The sequence below is a fragment of the Podarcis vaucheri genome (genome assembly GCF_965113315.1).
Source record: "Podarcis vaucheri genome assembly, chromosome: 4".
Taxonomy (NCBI): Eukaryota; Metazoa; Chordata; class Lepidosauria; order Squamata; family Lacertidae; genus Podarcis; species Podarcis vaucheri.
This window is the reverse complement of record NC_138762.1, coordinates 47,098,321-47,112,292: the sequence shown is the minus strand read 5'-3', so window position 1 is coordinate 47,112,292 and position 13,972 is coordinate 47,098,321. Positions and strand designations below refer to the sequence as shown.

General features: G+C 37.6%; 1 protein-coding gene across 1 annotated transcript in view; it reads right to left on the bottom strand.

Annotated features, from left to right (window-relative positions):
* Positions 1-881: 881 nt before the first annotated feature.
* Positions 882-13,972, bottom strand: part of LOC309531353 (uncharacterized protein) — a 394,694-nt gene continuing 381,603 nt past the window's right edge. The window contains exons 4-5 of the mRNA XM_082220827.1: positions 4,187-4,255; positions 882-1,667 (exon numbers count right to left, since the gene is read on the bottom strand). Of these exons, the coding sequence (XP_082076953.1) occupies positions 4,188-4,255 (68 nt within the window). The 3' untranslated portion in view covers positions 882-1,667; position 4,187. The remainder of the gene's footprint in view (positions 1,668-4,186; positions 4,256-13,972) is intronic.

Below are 13,972 nucleotides of genomic sequence, written 5' to 3'. Positions count from 1 at the left end.
GTGGGTTGTCTGAGGAATCTATATAAATATCCAATGAAGTGATAATAATGATAATGACAAAGGGGATAAATATGGTGAATGTAGCTAGCAGGAAAAAATTTAATGAAGATTTACTGGCCTTCACATTAGGAAAAGAGAAGCTACTGTAGAGCTATAGATTTCATTCTAAATTTACCATCATCATTAACTTGTATTAAGCTCATTAACATTAAGTTTATATTACTTGGAACAACATTGTGGGGAATGGAGCAGCAGCAGCATGTGTTATGCACATACTTGGAAGCTGAACCTGCCTTCAGCTAGCCCAGAGAAATACAGGATATGTACTTGATTGTAGTAATCATGGAAACAGAGAATCTACACAATTGCAGTTCTTCTGCAAAGCAAGGGATCTGGCTGCAAAAGTGGAAAGTGATTCCTGAAGTTCTCAACCTTTGCTTTATTGCTTCTTTGGAGTGACTATAATGAGAACCAGGAAGAAATAATGAAAAAGCCAAACTGAATCATTCAGTGGAATTCATTGTGTGAACCACAACTATCAGTTTCCTGAACTTTTTAAAGGTACTGAAATAGCACCTAAAAGATGAAGGTGGGTAGTGGGGAAAGAGGGGGGAAAGACCCAGTCTTTCAGTACATCTGTTATTTGGACTTCAAAAGCTGCAATTTCAGAAGAATATAGAAACTCACTTACCCAAGTGAGTTTATGGGCAGTGGCTTCAGTCTAGAATAATGTTGAACTTAGTTCCTATTGAAGTCCTATACATGCCCACTCTGAAGCAAGTCCTAGTGAGGTTAGTGGGGTTTACTGTCAGGTTCGGTGTGTATAGGACTGTAGCATAATATAAAACTGGAATTCATTTAGTTTTGATCTAAGTCAGTTACCTTGTTTGGTATAGCTCCATATGTTTCATGCATCATTGCAGTAAAATTTCAAATTGTGGTGAATAAAATTGGCAAAAACAAAACAAAAACCCTCAACAAATTCTGTAATATTGAACTTGTGTCAAGTCTTTTACATTCCCTTCTACTTACATTGCCAAATGAAGGGTATAGGAATTTCCCTTCTTTTGGTTTACGGCTGGGATAATCACTAATGCAGCAACATATTTTAGCCAAGGAGTGAATGTATTCTATGTTAATGTCCAATGGTAAGTTCATACATGAGCCATTGCACAATGTGAAAATATATTTCTGGTGACACTGGGGGAAAACTTGTTGCTCAAATAAGCTATAAATGAGACAGGATTTCTTTAATGATGAGAAAACATGGATTAAGATCTCTAGGGATGTAATGGCAGAATCAATGATAACAGTCTCGGATAGAAAAGCCTATTAGGCAGATGGTATCATGCATGAAAAAGTGATCAAGCTGAGAGAAAGAAGGCCAAATCTGCTTATTGTGATAATTAGAAAAGAAAGAGCCCCCAAGGAATAGGAAGACAGTGAAATGCAACATCACAGCTAGAGAGCCAGTGGAGATGATAATATGAATCCAAGAGAAGGTCAGATTACCATAGGATGGATGAAGGCGTATGAAAATGAGTTGTCAGAACTTTGAAAGAGTTTGGTGTCACACTGTGGGACTTCAATTTGCTCTCTGTACGTCTGATCAATAAGATGCTTGATTGGCTGCCTTTTTATTTCCAGTGATAGACTGGTATTCCAATCTGTAGGAAAATGACACACAGGACAAGATAGCATTTTCAAGGAAAAAATATGTAATTTCATCTGAAGAAATATCAGTTCCCTAGCAGGAACAACAAGATAAATAATGAGTGTGAAAAATAAGCTACTGTAAATAAGCATGGAATTAGATACCTGCCTGTAAAAAATAATTAAATATATTCTGGGCCTGTTCAACTCCTGGGGTCCCTACTTTCTACCTCTGTGATTCTCTTTCTTCCTAAATACAATGGCAGGAAATCTGTTTTAATTTTAAACCAAACAAAATAACTCAAGAGTGGGGAAAACATACTCTGCAACTCCAGTATAACAGTTGCCAATTTATTGCTCATTCATAAGCAGCCTGTTAGATTAAAAGTTGTGAAAAAACCTAAGGGCATGATCCAGCCAAAGTTAAACAATTTAAATCTCATTACAGTAGAGATTTAAATGTGTGTTTTATTTCCCCACTGAAATCAATGGGGCTTAAAGCAGTTTAAGTCTATTTGGATTGTGCCCCATTTGTTCAAATTCTGCAGATTTATTATCTATAGTTATGTGAAATTAAATGAGCTATTTGTCCCAGAATAGTGTTAAAAAATCACACATTTTCTTACATTTAGCATGCCATTCTACCCCTTGTTATCACACATAAACTAATTTGGCTGTTAGAGTGAAATCCTTCAGATTGCTTTTATAGAAACACAGTGCAACTGTGATATAGGTGAGCTCAGTCATGGCAAAATATCTTTTGTGTGCTGTGTGAAAATGGAAGATTTGAAATATTGGGTTTTACCCAATGCTAATCCTACTCAGAGTTAACACATTGAGATTAATGGCCATGACTAGCGTAAATTTATTAATTTCAGTGTGTTTTCTCTATGGGATGTCCAAAACGTACTGGGCTGGAAAGGAAGAAAAAGGTGCTGAAATTTACTTGGAGTCCTGCAGTGATTTCATGCTCTTTATTGCAGCTTGTAAAACAGTGATTGAATCCCCCCCCCCACAAACCTCAGGCTTTTATATACATTATTTACACAATGAGTCCCGTCTGATTGGCTGATTCTGCTTCCCTCCTGGAGTCTGATTGGTCTTCTCCTGCAGGCCAATCAGTTGTTGCATTCTACAATCCTACCAGCCTAATAGGCTGATTAACTTCCTCCTGGAGCCTGATTGGTCTTCTCCAGCAAGCCAATCAGTTGTTGCATTCTAGGATCCTACCTGCCTATTGTTCTAGGGTCCAAGCTTAGTACATAACAGGTGCCAACTTGAGCAGGGTACTCAGCTTCCCCACAAGTCCTACAGTCGCTCTACCTGAATGATACATGTGACTGTCCAATCCTGTTATTCCACCTTTCTCCCAGTCAGTCTGGTGGTTTTACATAGACAAATAGGGACCGTGAGTAACCCTTACAGAGCTTCATCAAGAACCAAGGTGTAGACATACACCTATGTTTCCTGACCTCATGTATAAGGTTAGGACCAAACTATATGTGACATTGTAGCTTGCCATGAGTGCAAGGTTTCCCAGCTCCCAAATGCCAGTATGGGGCCCTGATGTGAAATGGGAGCATAGCATGGAGAGTAGGGGACTTTAATCCTTTGCCCTTATGCTAGGGTTTCATTGGAAAAAAGAAGCTTTTTATGAAGTAAATGTTACATGTACATTTCAACATGTATGTATAGTTCTACAACATTTATGAAAGAATGTTTAAGCTTTGTCTTAGAGCAGAAATGGTAACATAAGCTATTTGTCCTTATGCGGGACAATACTTATTTTATTGTAAATTGCCCTGAAAAAATTATTAAAGGACAGTATACAAATACTGAAAATAAACTAATGAGTGCTGATAGTTCCATACATATAGCAGCAGTTGAAAGAAGGTTTCTGCTTTGATTTTAGCCAGCTAACAAAGGAAATTAAAAGAAATGTAGCTCCTGATTTCATCCAAGCTGAGTTCAGAGTAATCTGAAACTATTTCTAATTCTCGTCAAAGGTACTGAATACTCATCTCTAGTTTGAGTGAGTTTCCTCTAAATTGTTAAGTGGGATGCCATCAAATTCTGTATTGTATTTAATGCATGCAGTGTAATTAATTTCCCCAACATTGTAAATGCCCTGTATAATTAATCATGCAAAAGAATTCATAATGTAATGTAGCTTAAGAGGAACTGTCCTTTCATAAGGGAGCTGTACAGCATAAAACAATGATCAGACTGATTAGTTAGAGAAGTCATGACCCAATGTAGGATTACTGTGATTCTTCTTTATGAACCCAGCATTGTAAATAATTTAGTATTCTCTCTAAATCAACTGAATGTGAATGACTACACAAAGGACAGTAAACAAAAAGCTATGTAAACACCATTATTTCCTTATATGTGAGCATAAATCTGAAATGTGTTTTGTTCCTGTTATATAATGTGCATTCATAGGTAAGTAAGAAATGAAAGTCAAATATAAAGACCACAAATTTGGAAGTAGCATAACGTATTAAATGTTAATCTTTTGTTTCAGTCCTACCTTACTGAGGCAGAATTTCCTCTGAAATGTGGATGTATTCAGTGAGATATTTTGCTTTCTCCATGAGACCTCAGATAAAAACATTAGAATGGATCAATTTTTCTGCTACCGACAAAAATACACAACATAGTAACAAAGAAAACCAATTGTAATGAACAAAGCCCACTGTTTAAAAGGCCATAGATTGTTTAATTAGCCAAAAGCCCGGGAGAAGTAGGATAAAAATATGGAACTCTTGATGAATTTGTGTGCCATCATTGTACAGGAGCCATGCTATTCTTCTCTGTATCATTCCAATTTTAGTTTATATGCTGCCTGAGTGAGTTTGCAGCCTTAGCCACTAATAGTACTTGTCTACCCAGAAACAAATGAGATCAGCAAACAACCTATGTTCCTATCCTGATCACACAGGGTAATCACCACTCCGTCTATCACAGGGAAAACCACACCTTTCAGACCACTGGGATTACTTACCATGCTTTCTCTGGATTAATTTTCACCTCCTCTAAACTCATAGCCATCAAAAACTGGTTTAGAAGCACAACAGTAGTTTCTGGATGTTTTGATAATAATATGAGAGAGCTTTTCTTTTTCTTAAGGGAAAATATGCTTATTTTTATTCCTTATCACTTCTTTAAACATTTTAAGAAATTACTCAGAATATGCAACAACTCATACAGCTGTTTTGCCTTATGTTGACTTTTCCATCTGCTTTCAATGACTTGTTTTGTGTCTGGATTATAGATGTTCCCTACTTTTGTGTATAATTATGGAACTGTGTTGCCAGATATCTCATATTTAGGCATTCCAGTGCACAATAGCTCTGGCAGTAAAAGATGCAACTCACTTTAGAACAGTACAGCTTGAAAGGAAACAAGAGAACGACATTCACTACTCTGATTAATGTTTTCATATATATTCATATTCATTCACAAGAGATGCTCATGTAAGCTAAAGGGTTTAATACAGTTCTTCAGTTTGCATAATTCAGTTCAGTGTAAGTGAATAAAACTAGGCTTTGATTCTTGAGAATTGTGTTCTTCAGCTTTAGATGAAACTTCTGTTTATAGGCTTCAAATAGACACAATATAACTAGTCAATCATTTCCCTTTGCACTACTGCTCCCATGTAATAATTAGAATTCTCTTTCATGTCAGTATATTTGTACTGTGTGCATTTCTCATGTTTCACCTGGCTGACTCCAACTCCCACATTTCATTTGGGAAGCACTAATATTTTTAATTTATGATGCTTACACCATCGCCTCTTACCCCTTTTATTCCTCATATGTTATTTCCATCATAGGCTTGTCTATTAAAATCTTGTCAAAGTTGTCTTGGTAAATTGAGATATTTGCCTTTTGTCTTTCTGTTAGGTACAATCTATGGATGGCATCTACAACCTTGCCCACAGAATGACACGTGTTTTTGTTCTCTGCTCTTTCCCCTCTTCAAATCCATCATCTTCATCTATATTCAATTGTCTTTGCCATCCATTTATTCTCAGGAGACTGATTTTCAAAGTGCTCCTCAGGAAATATGCGCCTCCATACCACTATTTATTAATATGATTTAGACCCGTTCTGCAGAGTACTTTCATGCCATTTTCTGAAAACATTCTTCTCTATGTGCTGCGTGTTTGCATATAGACCTAAAGATTGTTCTCCACTTAATGAAATTTGGCACAGTTCCTTTGAAGTCTTTATGATGAGTGACTGTGCTTTATTCTGTCAACTGAAACTTATTTCTCCTTCATATTATCATTCACATCACCTCCAAATACCTAGATGAGTAATAATTTATTAACATTTTGCTTTTTTGCTTTTGATTAGAATATAAATAAGACTAAAACAAAAGGAATTCAGGACACATTACTTTTGTCATCTCTGACAAATGCAGCCTTCTAACCCTCAGGTAATTAGAATACACTAATTAATTTAATGGGTACAAATTATGAATTTAGTCATTGCTTAGGTTACCAAAAATAGTCCCGTGATAGACAATAAAGCCAGAAAGCCAACTTAGCAAGCTTTATCATCAGTTCCCTGATGTTATTTATATATTTTAATTGACAGTAAAATGCTTTTTACATTTCTCATAGCGAATGATGCATTTTGGGCTATTCTTTTTATTAATTCTGAATTGCACTTTTAGTGCAACCCCATACATGTCTACTCAGAAGCAAACCTAACTGAGTTCCATGGGATGTATTCTCAGATAAGTGGGGATAGCGATGTGACTTTACTCCTTATCTTATATTTATAATGGAACATACTGTTATAAAAAGCTGCTATGCACCAATGCATTGCTAAAAACCACCATAATACCCCCATTTTCCACATGCTGTTTCTCACAATCTTGGACAGCATAAAGTAAAAAATAAAATAAGATGCACACATGAAGCTTCTTTCTTTCTGACATTTAAAAGGATCTCATGCATAGGTGAAGAATCTTTTCACTACTCCAGAACAGGATCCTGCTGCATCTACCACACCTTACTCAAGATATCTAGTGTGGCAGCTTTTATGGTAGACTCCATGAAGGACGCATCAAAGTTTTCAGCATGCTCCATGGCTGCAGGTGTCATAGCAAGCTGAACCTTATGGCTTAAACAGTGAGAAGCAAAGACTGCTTCAAAAATCAACTTCTCTACAGTGTCTTTCTAAGGATTGATGGTCTTTGGGGAAAAAGCACTCAAAGACATTCTTATTGAATCTAAAGACAAAAGAAAAGTTATTGTCACCCAGTGGGACGAACAGGCTTTATACCCTGCATCAGAAAAGAAGTCCTTTTGTCCCTACGGACAGCAAGGCACTCCAAATAAATACAGGCTAAAACAAATCTGGAACAAATTTGGATTCTTTTTTCCTCCAAAGGGACATCAGGGAGACAAGTTCAACATCTCCAAGCCCCCACACCAAACTGAAAACCACCAATGACTCCTTCAGGGTTCAAGAGGGGGATCACCTACATACTTGGCGGCACTCGACAATGGATCAATGGGTCCTCTATACCATCTCCTATGGTTACTGCATAGAATTCACCAGTCACCCTCAACATTGGTTCATCGATCTCCACGTCACCCTCCAAACACTAGATTGTGGTGGAATGTGTCCTTCATCTCCTCAGCATGGCAGCAATAGAGCCAGTACCCACAGAAGAACACTTATTAGGCATCTACTTGATCTCCATTGTAGTTCCCCCACAAAGCCTGGAGAGTAGTATTCTATCTGAGGTGTGACAGGGGGAGAGGGAATGCTGTTATGGAGGAAATGTGATCTGGGAAGAGTACCATGGGCTATGGTGGTCTGAGAAAACTTCCAAGTGCCATGTGACCGTGTTCTTCCTCAGAAGGTTTTCCATAATGCTCTGCACACAACATATTTTCTAAGCATTGCCGTTTCTTCCTTTGCCTGCTGATTTGTCCCATAGCAGTTCTTTACCCTAGATTGAGTCTTCTGAAGAGCATCTAATGTTGCCATGTCATTGTCACAGGCTAAAATAAATAAAATGGTTTGTAAACAGCACCATTTATCTTGGAGTGTTATGCTATATGAAGATTTCAGTGTCTAGCCATCTGCTTGGTAAGTTTGGCCACAATCTGTATGTCGAATCTTCATGTGTATGTTGCAAAGGTTATAAATTTTATCACCTTGATATGATAACTGTCATGTAGTAATGGCTCTGTTTCTGGTCTCAGCAAGAATCCAATCTATTTAGGCCTAATGGTTTAGTGATTACTGCAATGATACATTTATAAGTAGCTCTTCAGCTGCTATGTGGAAATACCTACAACACTTTTCCTAACCAGTATAATATAAAGTTGGTCAACATTTACAATCCTATAAAGTCCTATAAGTTGTTTGTGTCTCTTCAGCAAGTGTATCTTGATGTCTTAAAAGTACAGATCATTCTTCACTTTGTTGTTGCTGTTTTCACACAAAGCAATACCTGGTAATACAACAAAGCATATATAAGCTGTTTAAATTATCTCAGAATTGTCCTTGAGAATCTGAATATGTCCTTAAATTGTATTGTTGTCCCTAATGGACAGTGATACAGCTAAATGCCAAATGTGAGCAGTACATGCAAGAGTGTTTTAATAAATCATGTTATTAGGATAGAGTATACATAACCATGTATTTTTATTGAAAGAAATATAGATTTTATTTACTTTGTATTTTTCAACAGTATTTTTCTAATACTATTAGGCAGCAAAACTTTCAAGTCATTTACAAGGAGACCATTAACCAAGGTGAAATATAAAGTACTCTAGTAGATCTGTTTGGCTTGTCTCCATCTGTGCATTTTTGTCCTTTGTGCTATTTTTATTTAGTTCAGTTTGTCCTTCTATTTTATTCAGCATGTCCTTTTCTCAATGAACACTTGTGAGTGGGTTCAGATGAATAGCTGATATGGGGACTGATGTGGTAAAGCAATACATAGGGTGATTTGGGGGAGGATGTATGTTGAGATCATTTGTTTGAATGTTCTAAGGTATCACAGACCTGTAGTGAAATTTCAGCCCTCCATTTTCTGGTGGGGTGGGGGATGGGAATGAAATTTGGATTGATCCAGGAGTTGGTGAGCTACATCATACTATTTCTAGGTTGCATCAACAGAAGTACAGTGGTACCTTGGGTTACATACGCTTCAGGTTACATACGCTTCAGGTTACAGACTCCGCTAACCCAGAAATAGTACCTCGGGTTAAGAACTTTGCTTCAGGATGAGAACAGAAATTGTGCTCCAGCAGCGCGGCAGCAGCAGGAGGCCCCTTTAGCTAAAGTGGTGCTTCAGGTTAAGAACATCCGGAACGAATTCCCGAGGTACCACTGTATAGTGTCCATATCAAAGGAAGTAATAGTTTCACTCGATTCTGCCTTGGTCAGACCTGGAGAACTGTGTCCTGCTCTTGGGTCCTTCTAACTATACAGTTCCATGATTCTATTTGGTTGTGCCTTCAAATCATTCAAGTGAACTATCACAAAAATATTCTTGCTCAGCTGCCACCACTGCTATTTAGTCTTGTTGGCCGCATGACCCAGAAAGCTGTCTGTGAACAAACACCGGTTCCTTTGGCCTGAATCTAGATGAGCGCCTCACCCCATAGTCACCTTTGACTGGACTTAACCATCCAGGAGTCCTATACCCCTCCTTTTTTACCACCAAAGAATCCCTAAGAAAGTATCTTAACATCATTTAATGCTTCATGCAGGCCTCCAATGCCTGAAGAAAGACATCGAAAAGCAAATCACCCTTCACTGACACTTTACTAGGGAAGTAAGTAACCTAGAGTGACGATGACATCCACCCACCCTAAGTGAAACTAGTTCAATGTCAAAATACTGTGATTACACACTTTACCTTGATGGCCCAACTTAGAGTAGCAACCATTGTCTGACATCATTTTTTATTTTTTCAATCCCCCAAAGTTGGCTTTGCTTTGAAGATATACCAAGCCTGTTTAGCATACCTCTAGACAGCTCCTTCTCATAACTCGTAATACTGAAGGAAGTATCATATCCCATATCAGCATGGAACATCAGTCATGGGTCAGTTGAAGACTTCCTGCTTAACAGTACAGTGAGCATGTAAGGGAAATAGGCTGTTGTTGGGATCCTCAGAGAAGATAGAACTGTTATGAAACCTCAAGCGCCCTACCTGAGTTGAATCTGTGCTATACATAGGTGAACAATGATGGCAGTACAAGCAAAGGGTGAAAGTGCAACTTTTACTGCAAAAAAGGTAACCATTTTAGCTTGCAGCTTAACCCTTTACTGAGTGGGCAAAATGAAGAGGTGCATATGACCAGGAGGAGGAAAAAAGATGAAGAAGTTTGAGTTTTATATATTGATTTGAATCAGCCAAGCAAATTTTTGTTATCAGGCTTCTAGCATTTAAAGTGACATATTCAGTACTGATATTATAGTGCTGAAATGGGTAGAAGGTGGTGGGTGCATCTCTTTCTATGACCTGTTACACATTTCTGCATGCATTGGTTTCTCACGAAAGAAAGACTTAATGTATAGCTTCAGGTTATGTGAAAAATCCCTTGTCTCACTGCTAAATGAGGGTGAACCAAAGAACTGCTATATTTATGCACTTTTTTATTATGGATGTCTACAGTGATTCAATTTTCATTTGTGACATTGTGTGCAAGGTTTAATTTTTATTAGCTCCCAAATGCAAAACAAGACATGATTGATATATTTGTGAAAAAATCATATTCCCTTTGCTAGAAGTTGCCTTCAGCAATCTTTCTTGTAGTTTTAGATTTTCATAGGTATGTCCAAATGTTACTTGGTACAGAGGAGAGCATTAATGGGTGTACTTCAGTAGTGATGTACACAAATTTCCTACAACAGTTCAATTCACCCAAAAGATAGCACAGCACAGTCCTAAAACCCAATAGCACCTGGAATTTGGAATGTTGAAAAAAATGGTTTCAGAGAATATAATTTTAAAAAGATACATTATTAGGAAATGTATGTTAGAATTTCTTTGAGAATTTCTCTCATTCCAGCTCTAATGTACTCTTTATTCTTATTTAGGCTGCAAGTCCGCTCCACTTCCTCATGGGGGGGGTTGCGGTCAGACCATGTGGCCTCTCACACCCAGCGGGGGCTGGGCTTAGCCCCCATGTCAGTGGAGATCTCTTGGCTGCATCATGGACCCCGGCCAGCCAATCCTGGTGGCCAGGGGGCATGCCTTGGTGGAGTTAAGCAGCCCCCCACTAATCTCCCTTGTTGTCCAGATCCCAGTTGAGGTTATTCCTGAGCAGATGAACAGTATAGGATTGCACTGTGAGTAGCAATCATTACTGAACCATGTAATTGTTGAAGGCAGGGTTGTATGACTTGTTCAGGCAAATGGGACCCATATATTGTGCAAGAGAATTGGATGTAATTTTTGGTTATTAGCTCTATGCAATAACCATTGATGTTGGATGTTTAACCACAGGATGTATTTTATTTATTGTGTGGTGTGGTTTTGGATTTATGTACCACCAGGGTAAGATTAATTAACTCCTAGCACATATTTTAAAACCATAATGTATACTTTTCTTTATTTAACTTGAGATATTGAAAGTTTCTGGATTTTAAAAAATCCTTATGCAATTTACATTTTGAAGCATTATGTTCCACCACAATATTTATAATAAATTTAACAAAATTATATCTAGTTACAAGTACAAGCTAGGATACCATGGGATTTTTTGGGTTCTCTCTGCCTCTGCCAATCTAATTGTTTCTGTGTCACTACACAGCATTCAGACATAAAGATAGCTGGATCATTTTGGTTGTGCCAGCCTTCCTGAGTACACGTTTGAATGTTGAAGAGAATAAAGAGCCTGCCTGAATTCACATGCTGAGGAAGAATTAATTACTGAGATAGTTTCTCAGAAACACCATACTTTGTTTGGGCAGAAGCTTTTTCTCGTGGAGTAGGAAAGTAGGTCCAGAGATGGATTTCTTGCCTTCTTGGATCCCTTCCATGGTTATATTCTACCTTTCTTTAAGAATGTTCTGAATGGCCTTGGTTGGTTCTCTTAACGCCTTGGTTGACGGTTTTCAGTGAGTAATTGTTGGGAATAATTGACCTTATAAACATGCATGGCAACTATGCAAGCAGGATTGTGTGATTGGTGTAATTGTGAGGGGGGGGCGGGGGAGGTTAGTCATGATTCTAAATGATCCTTGCCCTTACTCTTGTTCAGACAACAACTGGATAGGAAAGACCAACATGGTTACTTCAACCTTGAATAGATACAAATGGAAATGGATTGTTCAGTGGGGAAGCATTTCTGTTTCCATTGTGCGTGAATATGAACAGGAACAACTGTACTATATCGATCATGCAACTTCATCGTCTATTTATTTATTTTATTTGACTTTTTAATTATTATTCTTCCTCAGTGTGGCACACAGTACAATTAAAACCATCAACGTAAAATATTGCACAGTACCATTGATGGTTTTAATGCCATTGATAGTTACATGTTAATGTTGTGGCAGTGTCTTTTGGCATGTTCATATTCAAGGAGTGTTGGACAAAATGATAACTATTTTTTTCTAAGAACCAAACTTTCTTTAAACATATAATTTCCTTACACATGCATTTTCCTTCATAGGTATAACCACCATGCAGGAGTATACAAGTGGAAAATATGCATGCACTGTGCATGATAAGGCACATGTATTCATCTTGCACATACTGTATATGGCAAAATACCAATGTGAGCAAAATCTATGCATGCAGTAAAGCAGATGTCCAATCTTTGCTCCCGATATTATACACATTTTGTGTCTTTTAATACATCCATGTAGAGAAAGCAATGTGTGAGAAACAGCTCTAAAATTCCCAGGCTTTTCAATGTATGTATTTTATTTTTGTAAATGGCCCTGAAAGCTCTGTTAAATGACATTATATGAATCTTTCAACTAAATATGTGAACTTGACAATGTGGTTGAAACACTGGTGTGCATTCTTCTCACCAGGATCTTCATCTTATTCTGTACCTCATCAACGGAAGAAACAAAATGGTATTTCATCAGGAAGGCAACATCAATCAATTAATTGTTCTTGGAACCATTATGTTCTCTGTAAATTGATTAGAGAGAATTGCCAGATGTGCATCTAACCTGGCATTATAACAAGATCACCCCTCTTTGTATTATGTATTTGTATTTCTTTTGGAAAAGAAAATGTTATTCATGTTTTTAGGGGAAAAGAACAAACAATTTGGAAAGAGTAAGTTAATTAGCCAAAAACAGAAGAGCAAATAGATCCCATTAACTGTAAGAGCTATTCAAGGGACAGATGGATAAACAAAGCATTCCCCCCCACCACCTTGGCTTTAATTTGAAATATATGGGAGAAAATGTGCACCCTCTTCCAACACACCATAATTTAGGGTGATATTCAAAATGGAAGAGTAGCACACAATGATGAAACTTTGGCTCCAGCTCCTGTGTACTTTGCCCCATTCTATATACTTATTACTACTGTTACTATCAAATGTTTATAAATGCCAATAACATGCTTGGCAGCAGAAGATAGTCTCCTCGTGGAACGTGGTGCTGTTTTTTCATTCCTGAAGGAACACATTTCTAAAATGAATATATATTCGTACATATTTTTTTTGGTTGGAGAACAGCATTGCAAATGTTAAAGAAATGCAAATTTCAAAGTATAGCTGCTTTTTGCTTAATGTATTGTTTCAGAAAGTGAAAACCAAACTGAATTTCTGCCTCATCTCTAGCATTCAGTAAATATGTGAGAGGAATCACTATCTTCTCCCACATTATCATCCACAAGTTGGAGGGTGGTGACTGAAGTTGGGTGCCTCCTGCAGCTTTGAGGATCTCTGCATATTTTAGGGTCCAGGAAAATCAGAGTTCTAAAACATGGAGAGTCTCCACAACTACAGGACTACAGAAGAGCACTGGTAAAGATGACCAGAAGTGGGGCAGAGTTGAAGCTAATGTGTTTGTCTCCACAGCCATCCCTCACATGTTTATTGATGGAAAATACAAAATGTCTGAAGGGGCCTACAAAGAGAAATTCTTTATGCATAGATGAACACCAAGTCTGTGGAATGGGGGAGAATAAGCTTGAATCGCTATAATTTTCCTTAACGTGAAGTCGCCCTTGTAGTTATCCTGTCTCCCTGTGGAGAGAATCCAATAAATGTCCTTAAAGGCTTGGGGAAATTGGTTGTTCTCATTGTTTGCACAGTGATGTAGAAAAGTCTTATGTGTCTAAGTTGAATTAGTGTGTAATA